At 37.8% G+C, this 20,238-nt stretch overlaps 2 protein-coding genes across 2 annotated transcripts; one reads left to right on the forward strand and one right to left on the reverse strand.

The window, feature by feature from the left end:
* Positions 1-1,182: 1,182 nt before the first annotated feature.
* Positions 1,183-2,293, forward strand: LOC122668682 (nuclear transcription factor Y subunit C-3). Its single transcript, XM_043865221.1, has one exon. The coding sequence runs from the start codon at positions 1,183-1,185 to the stop codon at positions 1,978-1,980; it is 798 nt and encodes a 265-aa protein (XP_043721156.1). The 3' UTR covers positions 1,981-2,293.
* A 3,250-nt stretch (positions 2,294-5,543) lies between these two features.
* LOC122668674 (ATP-dependent (S)-NAD(P)H-hydrate dehydratase) lies at positions 5,544-14,939 on the reverse strand. The gene is made up of 12 exons (XM_043865212.1): positions 14,811-14,939; positions 13,969-14,174; positions 11,513-11,589; positions 11,285-11,394; positions 11,080-11,194; positions 10,674-10,736; positions 10,381-10,544; positions 7,936-7,997; positions 7,078-7,144; positions 6,022-6,087; positions 5,791-5,919; positions 5,544-5,716 (listed from the first exon to the last, which is right to left on the reverse strand). Exons 1-12 carry the CDS (start codon positions 14,855-14,857, stop codon positions 5,689-5,691), a joined length of 1,134 nt encoding a protein of 377 aa, XP_043721147.1. The 5' UTR covers positions 14,858-14,939; the 3' UTR covers positions 5,544-5,688.
* Between the last annotated feature and the right edge of the window lie 5,299 nt (positions 14,940-20,238).

Consider the following 20,238-nt stretch of genomic DNA (forward strand, 5'->3'; position numbering starts at 1 on the left):
GAAAAGACCGGCTAATTCAATTGCAGGAAAAGATCCCTGCACCATCAGGGTGGGGATCCTTCGCACAATCTCTTAGGCTCTTACTAGTGATGTAAACGGATCGGATTCGGCTCGGATACGGATCGGATGTGATCGGACCCAGATATTCCTTGGCCAAATACGGATACCTCTAAACGGATTCGGATATGGATCGAATTTGGATTTTTGACCATCCGTTTACATCTCTGCCTTGTGTTACCCGGACCTTCCTCTCCCTAGCGAATACAATTCACTCTCAATCCATATCTCTTAGATCATGATTTTCTTTTCCTCATATTCTAGAACCTATTTAATCTTCAAAACCCCTCAAGATCATTATTTCTTAACATCTAGGCATCCAGTCGCCTTGCATCCACACCCCCTCCAACGCCTCGAGTCGCCTAGAGCCATGACAACTATGCGTCTATGACAACACTACAAATAGTACACCACCACCAAGTGGGCGAGAAAAAGCACTACGCAAAAGCTAAATGGCCAGATAAGTGCCCATATACCATGTTCTAACCACTCAAGCCCCCCTCCCACCTTCCCTAGGCAAATCATCAGACAATTGAAGGGAGAGGGTTTCTAACGCCACCAGTGTGGAGGAATCTCCAATACCACACCAATAAGGGAGTGTGGAACGGTTTCTTCAATAGGTGGCCCATATGGTCCAAGATGAGAGTGTCTGGGAGAAGTGTCAGGGAGTAAGAGCTAGGGATGTAAATGGATAACCACAAATCCGAATCCGATCGACATCCGTATTCGTTTAGAGATATCCGGAAAAAAAAATCCGAATACTCTTATAAAAATCCGATTACTTAACAATAAAAAATGACCTAGGCAACGCCTTGAAAATTATTATTTGTTGTACTCCCTACTTTTCTCCATTCTTATAAAATTTGTTAACCTACCCGAAAAAAAAAGGGCTGATAGTTTTTCCAAAACTGTGTGTACTCAAGTAAGTTAGTCTGGATTTTTAGACCAAGCTTTTGCATTTAGGCAATTCCTGTAAAATACTTTCCTTCAAGACAAATGCAGATGTATTGTTTTAAATTTTTAGTTCTATGAGTGCTAATTTATAATGACAAATAAGTTTCTCATTACATTTTTTTTTCATTTTTGCTGTAAAACCAGATCGAATTTCTTCTTACTCAGTCTATAATGGATCAGCAAGCTCATGGACAGCCCCATGTCATGGGAGTAGTTGGTGGTGGAGCTCAAATGCCATATGGTGCAAATCAATATCAAGGTAACCAAATGCTTGGGGCTAATCCCTCTGGATCAATTGCCGCATCTGTACAGTCTCCCGCTCAGCCAGCAGGTTTCACGGCCTCCCCTGCTCAGCTTGCACAACACCAACTTGCTTATCAGCATATCCACCAGCAGCAGCAACAGCAACTACAGCAACAACTCTCGTCTTTTTGGACGGATCAGTACCGAGAAATTGAGCAGACAACTGACTTCAAGAACCATAGCCTACCACTGGCAAGGATCAAGAAGATCATGAAGGCAGACGAGGATGTACGAATGATATCTGCTGAGGCACCTGTCATATTTGCCAGAGCCTGTGAGATGTTCATCTTGGAGTTGACACTGCGTTCGTGGAATCACACAGAGGAGAACAAGCGGCGGACACTCCAGAAGAATGACATCGCAGCAGCGATCACAAGGACTGATATCTTTGACTTTCTGGTTGATATTGTGCCCAGAGAGGATCTGAAAGATGAGGTACTTGCGTCAATGCCTCGAGGGGGGACCCTGCCTGTTGGATGTCCAACAGACCCTCTTCCTTATTACTATATGGCACCTCAACATTCACCACAGATTGGAACTCCAGGGATGATCATGGGTAAGCCTATGGTGGATCAGGCAATGTATTCTCAACAGCCTCGTCCTTACATGTCTCAGCAGATGTGGCCTCAACCACCACAGCAGCAACCACCACCCATGGATTCTTGAGAGTGGGAGGACAGTAAAACACTTTTTAAGTCGATTACCATACTCTGTCAGTGAATAGTTTGGAGGACAGTGCGAGTGAGCAAACTATATTTTTATTTGCTTGGCTTTGGGGTACATATGTGACTCCAATGGCTAATACAAGCATAGATGAAAGAGAACATGGCATTTGGCTTTTGTCTATTGTGTTTACCTTTTACTATAGATAATTAATTCCCTTCTATATTTCAGTTTGCTTAACTGTTAGGTTCCTTTGTGACAGATCTGCTTCTTGTGAAGCATCTATATTTAAGGAATAACAGATTTTCTTATGGAATGGGATGGCTGTCTACTATTTCTATCCATGTCTATTAGTTTATAATCGGATAAAGGTTCCCCATAGCAGCTCATAGCAAATGATAATTAGAAGTGACACTTCTGTCATATGTTTGCTTATTCTGTTGAATCCAGCCATTTTTTTTTTTTTTTGGGTGCATCTTGTTGTCACCAGAACGGTGAAGTGAGAAATTGTAATCTTCTTTTGATTGTCCATTGTTCATGGATGTTCTCTGATGTCTTGCCTTCCTAGTTTACTTCTTTTGATGTTCTGTGTTTGTGACTTCTTGGTGTTCTCCCTTTGCTGTATTCTGCTCTTTGTCCTTGTTCTATAGGTTTTTCTTTAGCTGCAGCTGGTACTTCTGGAGTTACCCATGGAGCGTGCGAAATCAGCATCTGTTTCGGGTTTGACTTTGGTTTTTTATTGTGAGCATTCAGGTGCTGGTCCCGTAGCTGGTGGCTCTCGTTCTACGGAGAGAGCAAGGCAAAAAACTCCCATGGTCCATTTTCAACCGGTCTCGCAGCAAAGAAAGGCCATTGGTCAAGGTTTATCACATGGTCTGATTCTTTGTTATCTTCGCTTGATGATGTTGAGGTATCAAAGACTCCTACTAGTGCAGGTATGGTATCTGCTGCTCCAAAAATGTAGAGTAAGTGTGTTCCTAAATCTTTGCCTCATTCTCTAGTGGTCGTGGTTTATGTTGTGAGGTATCCAAAGCCCCATAAGAATGCTTTACGGGCTGTGATGGTTTCTCTTTGGCATGGTATACCTCTTGCTTTGATAATTGGGGCTTTTTTGTGGAATTCTACTCATTCCCACAACGTGATGAGGTGGCGTTATCCTCTCCATGGTGGTTTGAAGATAAGCTTCTTCAGTTGATGCTCCAGTCTCCAACTAGTGCTTATTTAAACAAAGAGCATGGTAGGTTGCCTCTTTGGGTACGTTCAATTATTTGGTATCCCAGAGTATTGTCTCTTCAAAGATTTTATGTTTAATTTATTGGGACGTTTGGGCAAGCCAGCGGTAGGAGCGTCAAAACTAGCCCAAACCAGTGAAATTTGTCTGTAACGAACTGATATAGCTTGAACCAAACCAAACCAATTCTTATTGGATCGGTTTTGGGCCGGGTATTGCATCCCTGAAACCAAACCAACAACCCGAAACTGGAATCAGACCAATATAATTCGATACTAGCTCAAAATTCATTAAAAAACATATTTTTTCCATAATTTTGCATCCATACATGTGTCAAACCAGACCAAAACCGGACTGAAACCTACTCGATAACAAACCGATTAGAGAAACCTATAAGAACTCAAAACCAAACCGAACTGAAGCTTTCCTTATTGGTTTGGTTTCGGATTCACCCATAAACTGATTCAGCCTGGACCAAAATCAGCCCAGACTAAAATGGGTTTCACTAAGGGGGATCTAGATAAAACTGGCGTCCCTAGTAGAGAGGGTTTGCCGCAATTTTCTAACCTTTTTATGTGAGGGGTATCTGAACTCTTCTTGGCATGGTTGCATGCTTCGGATTTCCCTACTCCTTTTATTGTTCCTAATTTGGGTTCTCAGCCTGGGGATGGGAATGGAACTAGAGGTGTTAAATGGTTCGGTTTCAATTAAACGGTTTCAATTTTGAAATCATAACCGAATCATTTATTACAACGGTTTCGATTTTAAATGGTTCGGTTCAATAAACGGTTTCCGTTTTATTTTGGTATATTTATGTACGTTTAAAATTGTTAAACGGTTTATTCGTTTAATCGGTTTGGTTCAAACCGTTTAACTAAATGACCTCAAATTTGAAACCATAACCGAACCATTTATTAAACGGTTTCATTGTTTCATTTTAAATGGTTCGATTCGATTTCGGCTTGATTTTGACGCCCTTAGATGGAAAACGATCTAATTTAGCCCTACAATGGTGGATGGGGATGGAACACGACCCAAGTGTTTCTGGTGTTATTGGAACCCGACTACACCACGATATTCCAGGTACTAAAATATATCGGGATCGTAAATTTGTGATTCACCAGTATCTATTTTTCCTCCTAGTGTGGTGAACACTCTCATTGTTCGGAAGGGGACTTTGTCTCAATGGAGTCTGATAGGAGTTTTTTGCAGTGGTATTTAGAGGGCGGTGGGCTTTGGTGTAACGGTTAAGGTTGCTCCATTGTGACCAAGAGGTTACGGGGGCTCCACCCCGCAGAGGCTACCATCTCATGCATTGGGTATACCCTTTTTATTTTTTTATTTCAAGACGCCAACTCTCCTAAGTCTAAAGGGTGCTGAGAAGGTAACTGATACGATCATAGGCTGATGTGGCAAACCTTGTATCTAGTATAACAGAAAATAGTTAGAACCTATGGTATTTGGTTAGTTTGTGGGGGTAGATGGGTCAATATGCTAGATGGATAAGCAAGTTGGGGTAGATGGTTAAATAGGGGCGACTGCGAGTACCCCATGTAAGAGTGCATGAATAGTGAATTATCAATCTCCACCCAATTCTCTGTCTCTTCTTCGTCTTCTTCTTCTATCTCTTTCCTTCTTCTCCTTCGTCCTCTCTCTCCTTCGTCTACTTTCTAATTCTCTGATACAGAGACCTATCAGTAACCAACTTACCAACATCATGATGGGAGGTCTACACCTCCTTTGCGCAACAAAGAAGTAAAAGCGGTTGTGCTAGTGTCGATGATTCACCAGCAAATGATTTTGATGTTTAGGTCGTTTCTCTGGAGACCTTTTGTCTCATTTCTTGACCCAAAATTTCTCTCGGACCACATGAAGGATTGGGTATCAATCGGATGGAGCGATAGGGAATGGCAACATATGTATCCGCATGGTTCAAATAAGTGCCATGAAACCTGAGCAGGTTCCCCCAGTTGCTCACTCTGTACATTGTACAATATCATTCGCTTGTTCTTAGGGGCAATTTTTATAGTTATGGCTCTCTTCAGTAGTCTCTCTCTCTTCCCAGACTCTGAATCTATGTTTTCTCAGGTTATGGAATGTTTTGAGCCTGATAATAAGTTGCCTGTGGACTACTAGACAATGAGATAAGTGCATTGCCCAATTCATTGGTATTATATGACCTTCACAGATCTCAGCAGTCCATGTTGCCTAGATTCAAGTGTGCACATCTACTCATTTATGAATTACGAAGTACATAGAAACTCTCTGCCCATCGTGTACCAACCACTTAGGACAGTCCCCACAAAATTATATATTTTTTCCAGGAGAAATTGTGGATCTCTCACATAGAAAGACATAGATTAAAATACCATGGAATACAAAACTTTGATACAAAAGAGAATCCAAGCTCAGCGATCAATACCCTTGGAAATTCATCACTAGTGCCACACCAGGATGACAGAATCAGTTCATCAACATCATCAGATGGCAGGGCATATGTCCTCCAAACTGCAAGGAAGCAAAAATTAGGCAGAGCAATTTTCATTCCAATCATACAATTGTCCTGGAACAAGGTGACAAACCTCTTCCCTAAACACTCAATGATATCTGTGGTAAGAGTTCCTCTTTTCTGGTTCTCAAAGGCAACTGATGCAGCTTTCCTCAACAGTGCCGACGCAGCAATGCAACCCAGAACCATTGGATTTGGTGTACTTAAAAGAATCAAAATAAAAAAAAATCACCAGAATGAGATTCATAAAAGATAGTGATCCAATATGTAAGTTCAAGCATTTATGTGTAAGTAACCAAATAACCTGCCACTTGAATCTTCCTTGGCAGCTGGCATTTGTTGACATGCCCAAGATGAAAATACGGCAACACTGATTCCAAGAGGGTTAAAGTTTTACAAGAGATGCCATCAGTTTGGAAATAATCAGTCTGCAACTCTTAACAACAGCACTTTTGACACCAATGCAGCAATTTCAGATACAATGTTACTAAAATTCTCGAGTACTTTTGATGCAGCTGCCATTTTTAAGATGCTCCCAAGCACGGAGATCAGAGAACATAATTGGTTAGAAGAGTAATAAGAATCATGAATCTTAAGGGACAACATGCCAGGATTCAATTACGGGAATAAATGTCAAGGAACAGCTAAGAGCCTTGCAAAGTCCTATGATTTTTTTCCAAAAGCACACTCACAATGATCACGTGTAGCTTGAAGACAAAAACAAAGCACCATGCCCAAGGGTTCTCAATTCACAAAAGACCTAGCTAGCAATCGACCCAAGGACAAATTGACTTTTGATTCCAATATCTTAAATCTAGACATGCAACAAATAAATAACACAAGGGAGGGGGCTCATGATGAGCCATAATGGATAACTTACAACCCAAACCATTAGGAGTTCACAATATTACCGTTAAATAAAACAGACAGCAATATGAATTGAAATTCCTCAAAATAATTTTATTTAATAAATATTATAGAATATTATCTGTTCCCTAGGGATCAAAGTGGTTCCTTAATATTTACTCTCTTTTTTTTCTCTTAGTTCTTAATTGTTATAGAATATTAACAGGGATTTGCATTTGGAGTTCATTGAGTTGGCATGTCTACCAGAGATTTTAACAACTTCAGCCATATCCAGGGTAAACGTAAGAACAGAAAACCAACAAAATTTATCTATTTAAATATTAGGATAAATGTCAAATCATTTAATAATTTGTGATTTATTGATTTTTCAGAAGATTCACATACTTGGTTAACAAGAAAAGTCATGTCCTGAAGTGTAAGCAGCATGTAAGTTGGAGAAATATATGGAATACAAACTAGATATTCGTTAAAAGCATTATTTATAGTAACGAACCTTCCAGAAAGGATATCACCCTGGCCACCACACCGCCGAGGGGATCCAAATGTGCTCACCATATTGACTGTATAAACCCATTGATAGTCAGAGCTTCAGCACATCAAAAGATGATCATATTTTATAGAGCACAGAAAAGCTAAACATGAAGTAATATGTGTCCAGTAGAAGTAAATTACGGCAATCAGCTGCATTCATTGAAATCACAAACTAAATTGAATTCCAGTCCTAGGTATGGAACTACAGTTAAACTGATTTTTAGCTGTCCCTGTGGAGAAACCTTCTTTGGCTTAATAAACAAATTCTGCTTGCACACAGGATTTGATCTACCGCTCAAAACATCCTATCACACATAGAACATCTCCTTAATCTACATATAACCAATCATCCAAAATTAGAACCAAAACTTATACATGTTCTTAATCCATTGCCGCAAACAGATAACCAAACCATCCAATCTGTGAACCTTTTTTTCTTAATCTTTGTTTTATTTTTATTATTTTTTTAAGCCAATCTGACAGTCTCCTAAATTGCTTCTCATATCTCTGAGGCAGCCTTATATGCTTTTCATGGTTATCCAATGAAAGCGATTTAGGTGAGTTAGATTTACAATGATGCTTTAAATGGTGAGTCCCACCTCTTCAGGTAATGTCACTATACATGGTCCTCAAAGTTTTCTATAACTAGTAACTACCCCCAATGACCTTTTTTGTCATCAACTAGTCTATTTTATTATGGATTCCTACTTATCCGTCAAATTTGCACAAATGCTTCATAAACTATCAGAAGATTAAAACCAATGCAGAGAATGTTGAACATCTTTTTGAAAGAAAATGATTTACTCCCTTATTTTTGTACCTGTCTTGCCATCACTGATGAGATCAGACTTTCCCTTCCTTAGAATGGTCGTGCCACCAATCCTGACCAAGCAGAGCAATGACCACTTGCGTTTAGGAAGGCTAAGGGAGCCGAAGTAACAAAATGGAATACTATTCACATTCATCACACAATTTGAAAATGATGTACACCATTTGCATAACTCAGCATAGAATGAATGGAGTACAGCTACCAGCTTGACTGGCAGCAATTAGATGGTTTACACACGCACAAACACAAATACAAATATAAAGATCTAGTAACCTAGGCTGTTTTGACACTCAAAAACTAGGCATAAACAACATGTTAACTGTTCATGGCCTCCGAACCACTGAATTGTTTGAACAGTTCAGTCAGTGTTGGGCTGCGGACAATTTTAATGGAAAATATCTGAAAAGTTTATCTAGACACATTTTGGGGCCAAGACTCAAAACCCAGACCTAGATTCACTTGTGAGTTCATTACCATTAGACCGAATATAGATGGAGTAAAAGCACATAGAGGGTGTATCCGGACTGCACCAATTTCTGCCACATGATGGAGCTGAAATTTTGTGAACAGGTTAGAACCCAATGTCCCCAACTCACATTTCAAGTTTCAAAAAAGATTCCAAACAGAGTTGGCCAAGTGGAAAAACAAAGCATTGGAAAGTCCAAGACTACAAAAGGGTGCATGCCAATACATGAACAGCTTAAAGTTAAAACTAAGATGCCAATACATGGATGGTATATGATTGAATTTGAATTCAAATTTGACACATGGCTAATCCAAACCATCCCCTAGATGTCCAGTGGTTGGATTTGCTACATCACCCTTCCATGTGATGCAACTAAGTGTGCAATCCAAAGAAACTTTTGCCCATTTCTTGTGAAACTATTTTATCTTTCTGTTGTCTTCAACTTTGACCATTTGGACTGTTTATTCCAAATGTTGGACTTTGGACCACCACCTATGCGGAATGGTCAATGTGCAGTTTGTTTTGAAACTATTTTGACCAAGATACAGAATTGTCGTAATCACATGCTATAACAATTTAACAAGATCTCTTGGCAAGTGTTGCATATCCATTTATCTGGGATCATCTATGTTATTACATGAAGCTTAAACGAAAATACAGTGAATTGATGCAGTATCTTAAAAATGAAGTGTTAATGAAAATTAGCGCTGTAGTAAAAAGCTTGGGCTGCCAGTGTCAAGACACTTGCGGGAGGCATTTCTTGAAAAAAAATCCCAAAGGTTAGGACCAATTCCTGTTCACCCTCCACACCTCCTGGGACCGTGCAGAAGCAAAACTTCACCAGGTCACAGCCCTGCCATTTTGAGAGGAAATTGGATGGAGGTGAAAGGATTTGGGTTTAGGTGGGAAATATTTTCAGTTTTAATGCTAGATAATGATGTAATAGAGGGCTTCAGCTTCTGATTCAAATTTCTGCAAGTGAAAATTTGAGTCTCAACAATGGGGATGAAGTTTTGACATAGGAATCAGGCATAGATTGAAGAGGGATTATAGATGGATTTCAAGCTTGGTGGTTGGGATAAATAATGATTCTCAGATGGATATTCAACTTCTTTTTAGTATGTAACAGCTAGTAGCTATAGATGATGGTCTGAAGATATTCTCTTAGCAAGTAGTTGGTGTTGAAAAACAATGAAAAAAAATTGTTTTATATCAAAGAAATTGAATTTATACGACTAAAACTGCAACAGAAGTAGATTTTTTTGGGGGGGGTTGGGTTTGAAATAGAAGCGGAAATAGTAAATAATAAAGATACTAGAGAAAGAGGAGAGAGGACAAACATACAGAATCACCCCTTGATTTCCTAAACATCACATATTAGAATAGAGAGACCATGGTACAACTTATGACAGTGTCTCCAAGCACAGAAGACATGCACACATCAAGGAGAGGACGTTTAGGAAAGTATTTAAGCATCTGCCGTCATATATATCTAAGATCATAATGAGACAAGATCCAACACATGATGATTCAAACCAGGTTTATCACCAATACTCAACAACTCATTCAGAAGCCAAACTATTCATCAGATCTGTTGACATGTGAGTTTATTTAAGTTCTGTTATATTAGGGCTTGAAATGAGTTACCTGAGTATTTCAGTAGAGGTATATATGGATATGACAGTTTTAATTTGTAAAGATTATGGTCTTGTGTTATCCCGTTCTTTCTTATTAATTTAACCTATGATGCATTTCCTTTCAAACCCCTCTTCTTCTTCCCCCCCCCCCCCCCCAAAAAAAAAAAAATAGGGGGGAGGGGGAAGGGAAAAAGAAAAGAAAAGAATTACCAGGTGATAAATCTAAATTTTATGGGATGTCCAATATATAGGTAAGCAAGTTGGTATATGAGCAGGTTAGTGCTCTAATACTAACATATAATTATTGCTGATGCAGAACATACAAATAGTTACCTGCTTGCCAAAGATAGTAGTTCCTCAGTAGCGCCTTCATCACTAACTTCACAATTTAAAACTTTCTGAACAAGGCGCTTATACTCATTCACATTTGGAGTTAGGACAGCTAAGCAGTATCCACTGACCAGATCAAGATTATTAGTGACAAGAAAAAGTCCATCCTGTGAAGCACACGTACCATCATAAAAGGAATGTAAGACACCCAGAAACAGATTACGTAAATTGCTTCTGTCTTTTTTCTTTGAATCTTGCTTTCAAATGCTCCAATGTAAACTAGTGAATTGACATACCCCATCTACAACAACAGGGATTTTTGATTGCCGTGCATGCTTCATTATCTCACTAACACAGTCCTGTACGTATACAAGTGTAGACGTAACATATAAATAGCGGAAGTAAAAATAAATTTAGGAATACAAAGTTGAAACAAAAAGAAGAATCTTTTGCTAAAACTGAGAGTATAGAAACGAAAGTGAAGATCAGGAGAAGGAAAAAACAAGAATTGGAAACAATGGAAAAGCTTAATCCCTTTCAGCCGCCACTATGCACATGGGTAACAGCTCCTAGTCATCCCTCAAAAGGAAATACACCACAGTATTAGGCCCATACCCGTATCCAATCCAGTTTTTTTTTTTTCCAACAAAAAAAGAAAATAAGCGGCGACATAAAGTAACAAGAAGCCAGAAAAGCAAATACCAGAAGAAAAGGGTCTCTTCCAAGGCCTGGACCCACAACAAGGCAATCAAATCTCTCGATCCACTTGGAAACCTCAGCAAGAACCTTAGCACAGATAGATCTTTTCTGTTCCTCCCTGAATATATTGTTTCATGAAAATCAGACTGAATAGAAAAACCAAATCTGAATAATCAAAAGGGATAGTGGATTACAAGTGCCAAATCACCTTATATTGTAAGATTCTTCTAAAACAGGGTGCACAATTATCTCTGGACTATAGCTTTTTATAACTGTAGCGGCATCTTTTGTACAGAAAACATGGGATAAATCTGCACCCTAGGTGGCACATAACAGTTGAAAGTGAACAATGTATAGAATATATAACATGCAAAACAATAGCCATATCCAGACTCGATAAGAAAATGATGGAAAAACAAAAGAAGAGGACACTAACAATTTTTAATGCTGATATAGCTGCAAAATACGGAGCTCCTGTATATTCACGGCACCCACCAATGATAGCTATCTTCCCTGATGAACAACTTTTTAGTGATTAATGGATCCACAAAAAGAAAATCATATAGCTTATTTCAATAACGTAACAGGGACCTTGTAGGGTTAGTGATAGGAGAGGCTATTAGAATTGAGTAACAACTACAAAAAGGACTTGCATAGTTTAGAAAAGAGAAAAGCTCTTTCCTTAAAATTTGTATGGAAGACAAAAGAGTGAGACAATCAGAATGGAGTAACAAGAACAACAAAATAAGCATATTGCATGTTGCTTCTTATGTGGCATAATTTAGCACTTTTTCATTCAGATGTGAGAAGAGGCACCAAGAATGCCCTCTATCAATGTTATGAAAACTGACCTGCCAATCTACTTGGCATGGCAGGTTGAAACTGGAAGACTGATAAAATCAACAACATACTTAAGAATATCAAATATATTATTATCTTATACTTAGTACATGCCCATTGATACCAACTTATTTTTTTCAATCGACCTTTTATTCACTTAAACCTATGTATAGTTATGGATCTCTTTTGCACAGGCACGCATGCTTGCATGCAATAAGTCCCCACAAAACCTGCATCTCCCCATTTAATAATGTTTTCCCAATCCCATCTCAATCAATTTTTTTGCAAATCCTCTCTCAAAAACTCGGGGGTGGGAATTAACTATGTGCACTGGTTCAGTGCAACCGACCTGTTGGTATAAGCTACCAGGAACATCTAAACAGTTATATGTATTCGCCATCTGCATGAGAAGAGTATTCTAGTTAACTTGCTATTGTTCAGGTCCAACCTTGCCCTCAGGAGTTTGCATGCTAAACCTAATTCAAGACAACATTTTGACATTTTGTAGCTCACCATGAAAATATTCGGCATTAGGGACATCACATTCCATAAAGGTTGGGGGGGGGGGGGGCACTGGGAATAATGTTAATAATTAAATTGAGGATCATACATGAGTGAGTTGAAACTTTAATTCTTGTAACCAAGGGTCTAAAACTCAGGTTTCGACTAGGTTTCGACCAGCCAGAAACCGAGTTCGTCTCGATTTCGACCATATCTCGGTCGAAACCTAGGACTTTCTCCAGGCTAACTCGAACCTTGGATTCGAGGCCCAAAAATGATTTTTTTGCCCTGATTCTTGTTGTGCCCTATTTTTGGCATTTTAAACCAAATCCATGCATTAGTTTCACATAGAGAACACTAAAAATGATAATTATGGTTTTGATCCAAGTTTGATACTGTATATTGTTCTTGGACATGGTATCGAATAAGGATTGACCGGAACATAAGGTATCGAATAAGGTTTGACCGGAACATAACTCCTTCAATATAAATCAGATGTAAGCAATCTTGGATTTGTTTGAAAGCTTTCAAACAAATCCAAGATTGTTTAAGTCTGATTTATAATGAAGGTGTTATATTTTGGTCAAACTTAATTTGGTGTGCGTGAATACTGTTTAAAACGCTCTTAATGAAAATATTTTTTTTAACATCAAAACAAATGAATATTTTACCGCACTTTTGGTTTTTAACAATGTTTTATCATATTATGATTTATGAAGTTTTTAGATTTGAGAAAAACCCCAGTATTAAAAAGTTGAAAATTTCACTTATTTCCGAAAATCCGATTTTTGTTCTTGAAATGGGAGGTTGACTTTTTATCCTTTTGGAATTTGATTTTTTAACTATTTTTATCGGATTCAAATAGGGGGGTATTTGCTTATTTATGAATAATATCTTAAGTAAATGAAATACCAATATAAAAACATTTATGTATGGCATATATAAGTGTTTGTCCTAGTTTCCAGCCAGGTTTTTTCAAGTTTCGATGGGGATAAGTGACACTTATATAGGTATTCAGGTCAAAACTACCGAAATATGGTTGAAATATGTCGAAACATGTCAAAACCATCGAGTTTTGGTCGAAACCCTGGAATTTTTAAAATCACCCTTGAACTCGTCTCAGAAACCTGCGAAACCAAATTAACTCGGTGGTTTCGATAGGTTTTGGTCGAGTTCTTCTTCCATGCTTGTAACAACAACCATACAAAACCCTATATAGGTGATCCACAAGTAGGAAGCACAAGCATAAAGTCTTCTTAGCTTGTACACCATGAACTTCAGCAGGAAATCCTTGATCAACAAGGTGAGGATTCCCATACCATAATTCAATGAAAAGTACAAAATAGTAATAGTAGTAATAGTCATAGGAGACACATTTCCCACATAAACAGCAAACCTGCAAATCCTATGAACTCTCACAAATTGAAAAAAGGATAAACGAACAGATTTAGCTCTAGTAAAAGTATAAGCTAGTTTCTACCCAAACAAAGAAAGAGTATAAGATAGTAACTGGCAACAATAAAAAATGGCAAAGTAGGAGAAGAAGCTGACCTGCCTGGCCTTTGTGTCGATTTGGGTCAAGTTTTGGAGTAATTGTTCTTAATATAGTCTCGGCATCAGCTTCTAAATTGGTTCCAGCCACAACCTTTGTCCCTTGCATTCTCTCAACGTGGGTTTGATTGCTGTAACCTCCCAGGGACCTTATCAGGAACTGTTGTCTCCTAAGAATTGCCGAAGACGCCAACATACAATTTGGACTACATAACAAAGCGAAAAAAATAAATAAAATTGTACTCGGTGTTTCAAAATGTGCAAATTTTGGCAAAGATACAATTTAACAGAATGCGGTCCTGGAAAGATTTGAACCATTGTGAAAGAACTAAAATGAAGTCAAATAAGGAAGAATCCCATAATCCAGTGAATCCAACAAGCCCAAATGTGTTGGATTATATTGAAACCGCCCACCTAACGAAATGAATGATCAAAAGCAACCGAATTAAATCAAGTTCTCTTACGGCCTAAGGAGATCGACGGGATTGCTTAAATCAACTGTAGCCGATATTATAAAAAGGTTCCATTTTGAATACATAATCATCAAATAATCACAACATCCAATTACAACCCCAATTCAAAGCCTCCTCAAAGACCCTTTTCGTTTTTCTATTTTATTTCCCTAATCCCTTTTGCAAGTTCAGCGTAAAGCAAGTTTACCTATCAATTGGATGAACAAAAATCGGCAGTGATTCTCTTGGATTTCGACATTACCGATCAGTCAAGTAACCATATAAGTTCTTTTTCTTTAAAAAAGAATTGTTTTATCTCGAGGCAATAACTGAAACGAGATCACTGCAAATTCTAGAGAAGAACAAGAACAGAAAAAAGAAAATTCATACCTGACGGTGATGGGGAAAGCGGGGAGGGCGTGATACTGTTGACGCATTTGACAAAACAAAATAGACTGAGCATAGCTCACGCTTCAAGGTGTGTGGCTCTGTGTTACGCACTTGCATGCAACCCAAGTGCACATGAATCGTTAACAGGTCCAAATCTTCGTGGAGTCATCTCGGAATTGGGCGGACTTATCTGAAAACGGCCAGACTCAGTCCTACTCGTTCCGATTCTGCAAGTAAGGATCAAGATTAATTAGGATTGGTGCCAGCCATTCCGAGTCAAATCAGCTCTATACCGATTCCAACACAAAATTTAAGGGTCAAAATCTAGGTGCTGTTTTCTCTTGCTTTTGCCAATTTGGTGGTAAAAATAGAGAGTATGAATTTTAAAGATTAACATAGTTTGTATCCAAGAGACTAAATGGAAGAATAAAAAAAAGCTGAAGATTTGGATAACTTAAACTTTGGTATTTGGGGGGGGAGGGGGTGGTATACAAGTAATAAAAGCAAAGTGAGCATAATAGTGGATAAAGATTTACGAAATGATGTGATGATGTTAAAATATCTGAAGATATGATTATATCCATCAAACTCGTGTTGGAGAAAGAGATTGTCAAAATAATTAGCGTTTACCCAAGTTGGATTCAATAAAAGTAATAAGATACAATTTTGGGAACATGGATGGTTTATTGTAAGAAGAAAATATTATTATAGGGAGAGATTTGAATGGATATGTTGGGAGAGATCGTAAAGGTTATGAAGGAGCTTATGGAGGATATGGTTTTGGAGAGAGGAATGAGGAGGAGGCTTCAATTTTAGATTTTGTTGTGGCTTATGATTTATTCATAGTAGACGCATACTTTAGAAAAAGAAAGGATCATTTAGTAACCTTCAAAAGTGGAAATCATGGTAGCTAGTTAAAGAGATTCTTTCTAACTGAAAGGTCTGATAGGTTGTTATGTAATGATTGTAAGGTTATACGGGGGAGAGTCTAATTACTGAACATATAATAGTGGTCATGAATATGTGTCTCATTACGCTGAACCGTAAGAAATATGAGATTATATGCCCTAAGATAAGGTGGTGGAGCTTAAAAGAAGAAAACTTGAAACCATTTACTGATAAATTGGTCAAATAAAGAGGGTGGGACTTTGATGGAGACATTTATACGATGTGCAATGAGATGGCCACTTGTATTAAGAAAGTTAATAAGATGTTCTAGGTGAATCAAAAAGAAAATGTCATTCATCTAGGAATACTTGATGGGATGATGATGTCCAAGCAACCATTAAGACCAAGAAAACTAGTTTTAAGATATGGTAAAGGACTAAGAATGTAGATGATTTAAAAATGTATAAAACTACTAGAAATAAAGCTAAGAAGATTGTAGGAAAACAATGGCGAGAAAATATGAGGAAGGAAAAATGTAGATTTTGAACACAAAGGAACGGAAAAAAAAAGCTATTCATAAGATAGCTAAAACAAGAGAAAAGGAAAGTATAGAATTTGATCATACTAGATGCATTAAAAGTGAGGATGATTAAGTCATAGTAAGCGATGAGGACAAAAAGGAGAGATGGAAAAATTATCCCTAGAGCTTACTAAATGAAGACACTAATAGAATAATTCATACGGAACATTCATGGAGATCAATGAGCATACAAAAATTACGGAGATGTTCTTGGTGTACCTGGATCCATGGTTGTGGAAGTTGAATTCTTGACGATCTCTACGCACACGAACTGCGTTGGTTTGGTCTGCCTTCTTCCACCCAACTTTAGGTTTTCTCATGGTTAGTCACTTAATGGGCCAGTGACAACTATTTATAGTGGTGAGGGTAGGGACCAATCCTGCATAAAAACTAGGGTTTCATTCCCATTAAGGAAACAATACTTTAGGTCCACACATAGTAACTGGACTCATACCATTAAGGTAGCTCCTATCAACACAACTAAACCGATTTTGTTAAAATAAAGTGGGACTATGCCAGCCCACCTTATGGAAATCTTACAATCTCCCCCTTGGGTTGCATATGTCACAAGTTTTGATTTAGAAAATCTTTTAAAATGACTCTCCAGTTTAGACAAACTGATTGTGGCCACAAAAGACAGTGTTGAATGGAGTACACCTTAAAACTGATGTCTTGGTCCGAATGAAGCTACAAACACCTAACAGTGCAGATCGTCACATCTAAAGAGACATGGGACCTAACACGTCAAAATGCTTATGGCCTCACCGACTTGGGCTGTACAATATAAGAGTGTGGTATGAAAAATGCATGATACAATGATCAACATGCCAATTTTCAAATTGATCCAGGCTCAAAAACCGAATGAGCCCTATGAGACAAATACTGGAGGTCTCATTTACCATCAGCGTCGCCCAAACGCAAACACTTCACTTACGGAAGCTCGTTGAGACTGGGTTCGAATGTCCTAACGTACTAATACACGTCCTCGAGACCGAATGAGACTCTTCTAGTGAACAAAAAGTGCTGTATGTACTGACGGCCTCAGATACCATAGGAGACAAATACACCATATAGCCTCAAATATCTGAAAGAGGTAAAAACAAGTATACACAATAGAATCATCATGCCTTTACTTAATAGCTGGATGTGCGTGTATTGACTGGAACCTCGTATATTGAATGAGGTAAATACACCACATATGACCTCAATTAATTCTCTATGAGGCAATTAATCAAGTGTATACACATAAGGATCCGACTCCTCTACTTTCAAGGCGGGCAGTACTTCTGTGCGCCCAACTTTGCCCAACATACAAGGCGAATGAAAAGTACCGCCTTACCCCCACTCGGGCAGGGCGCTCGGGCAGGGACAAGGCGGTACTTTCCGCCGCCTTGTATGTTGGGCAAAGTGGGTGCACAGAAGTACAACCCGCCTTGGCAGTAGAGAAGTCTCTTCTATACACATAAACAAATGGCCATAATAAAGATGCATGTATATTCTCGAGAATAAAATGTCACAAAGAACTAAAAAACTGAAATCAGTTGCAACTGTATACATAAGCAAAATTCCCACTAATAAAAGTTTCATATTCCAACATACTCCTGAAAACTTTTGGAGTCAAGTCCTTAGTGAGAGGATCAACAATCATACTATCTGTAGTAATATACTCTACTGAGTTTATGACTCACATAGTTTCTCTTTGACAAGGAAGCATGAATTTCAAACTCCCTAAGTTAAAAAAAATCCTCAGCCATAGAGCCTAAACAGTGACATCATAACAAGCCACAAATTCATTATTTGTATGTGGAAAAGCAGTCAGTGCTTGTTAGACACTGTTCCAACATATAACATCATTTGCAATCACAAAATAGAAATCCACATATGGTCTTTTAGGTTATCTTGGCAGTTACCTAATGTGCTACTCCAAGATTAAGCAGTATCACTCCATATGTATTCTTGAGATCACATTAAACTACCAACATTAGATGCACAAAGAGTATTATTCACCTGAGTTCACTGAGTGTTGGTAAATCTGTTTTTTTTTCATAAGAGATCTTTTGAAATAAACCAAGAATGCACATAGTTCTACTACGGTGAATCTTAATGCCTAAACATAAGAGGATTCACCAAGATTTTCTTATAAAAAGATTACTACTGTTCTGTCTCAAGTAGAAGGATAACATCATTACTTGCAGCAAGAATATCATCAGTATAAAATACATGAAAATATTATCTAACTCCCACTATCTTTAGATAAATGTTGTCAAACTAAGACAAGAATAACTGAATAATATACCAGACAAGAAACGTTTTAAGTATTTTATCTCCATTTAACTCAACTTGTATGATATAACTAGTAATTTACAATATATTCACAAAACACACTTACACTATTATAAGAATTGGATGTAAACAACACAAAAACCATGTAAGTGTTCTTTAAAGCTCATCATGAACAACGAATCTTCTGTTTACAGGTGTAATGAGTTTCTGTTCCTTAGCACTCTCAATTAAAATGATACTTCTCTTGATGGTCATGTCCATAATGTATATTATGACTATCAGATATAACTGATTTGACTCCTCCCACTTTTCAAAAAGACATTTATCTTCAATGGAGTTGTCAACCAATGGCTTGGGAGGTTTGTCAACTCTAAAATGATAAAATCTATTCTCATTATAGCCACAGAAAACATTAAAGAATTCGTTCCATTCCCTAAATTGGAATCATTCAAGATTCTGATGAAAGATAATTGAAAAGTTAAAGCTGGTAAGCATGATTACACAAAATTTACCAAAACATACAATATGCAATAACTGAAGGCATATCAATATCCCAATGACTAAAAACTGATTAATTAGGGCTTATTAAAAAATCAGATTTATCCCAGTTTTATTTTCAGTAATTGTAGAAAAATAACAACTGGGGAGAGATTCAGTGTCAGCAGGGTCACATCTGTGGTGGCAAGATCGTTCAACATGCAGTGGAATCTCTCACATGCAAGACGAGACGCTTGAAACAACACCACTCTAAAGATTCCGTCACCTGTGGTGGCAAGACAAGAACCTCTAGAGTTGCGAAGCCCAAAACGTCACCCTCACACCATCAATTGAAACCGACCAAATGAAGACTCACCTGTGGTGGTAAGAGCACATCATTCGTTATGTGGTTTCTTTGACTGCAATCCATCCGAATAGTCAATGATGATCTCACAATCCAAGTAACTAGCCCACTGAGTGGAAGCATAATCACTTAAATCATGAACCCCATAGACTTGGATTGCTACTGAATGCCCATTTTATTTCAATAATTTCCATCAATATTGCTTTTATCATAAAACACACATAGCCAATATATTTACATAAATGCCACCTAAATTAACTTTTTCATGACATTCAAAATTATCACAGGATGCCAACATCATGAATATGCTACATGTAATTTCACGTGACGAAATCGAATGTCACAAACTGTATAATACATTAAATTGACTAAAGACTAATGAAGATGCAAGTGTATTGCATATAAAACATTATGTAGTGCATCCATCACCTATAGCAGGACATAGTAGGATAGATTTCTATCTTCCATGGTAAGGACTTCATATAAAATCTAAAATTTGTTCACTATTGAACTAATCATCAACCTTGTTTGAATATCTGTCTTAAATCAAAGATCAAAATCGGTCAAAATCAAAAGACCATACTGACAACGAGTCTACTGGCCCAAAATAAGTCGACGGATCGGATTATTGAGTCGACCCAACCTAATGGAATACGATAATGGAAAAATCCATGCACAATAGAAGGACTAACAAGTTAATAGATTCATAATTACGACTTCGTAGAGGGTCCAAAATAATGATTGTGAGCACATAAGGTAATCCACAAATGTTTGTTGATAAATAATTTTTCAAGATCAGAAATGATATATAGAACCAATCTACAGAGACGGTTTCT

This window comes from Telopea speciosissima, chromosome 1 (assembly GCF_018873765.1).
Source record: "Telopea speciosissima isolate NSW1024214 ecotype Mountain lineage chromosome 1, Tspe_v1, whole genome shotgun sequence".
NCBI classification, from domain to species: domain Eukaryota; kingdom Viridiplantae; phylum Streptophyta; class Magnoliopsida; order Proteales; family Proteaceae; genus Telopea; species Telopea speciosissima.

What these genes read in the sequence shown, in the direction of transcription:
- LOC122668682 (XM_043865221.1), top strand. Translation starts at nt 1,183, where the DNA reads ATGGATCAGCAAGCTCATGGACAGCCCCATGTCATGGGAGTAGTTGGT.
- LOC122668674 (XM_043865212.1), bottom strand. Translation starts at nt 14,857, where the DNA reads ATGCGTCAACAGTATCACGCCCTCCCCGCTTTCCCCATCACCGTCAG. An exon ending in GCTTTCCCCATCACCGTCAG is followed by an intron (nt 14,175 to 14,810) that starts GTATGAATTTTC and finishes TTTGTTATGTAG; the next exon opens with TCCAAATTGTATGTTGGCGT. An exon ending in AAGGAAGATTCAAGTGGCAG is followed by an intron (nt 5,920 to 6,021) that starts GTTATTTGGTTA and finishes GATTCTTTTAAG; the next exon opens with TACACCAAATCCAATGGTTC.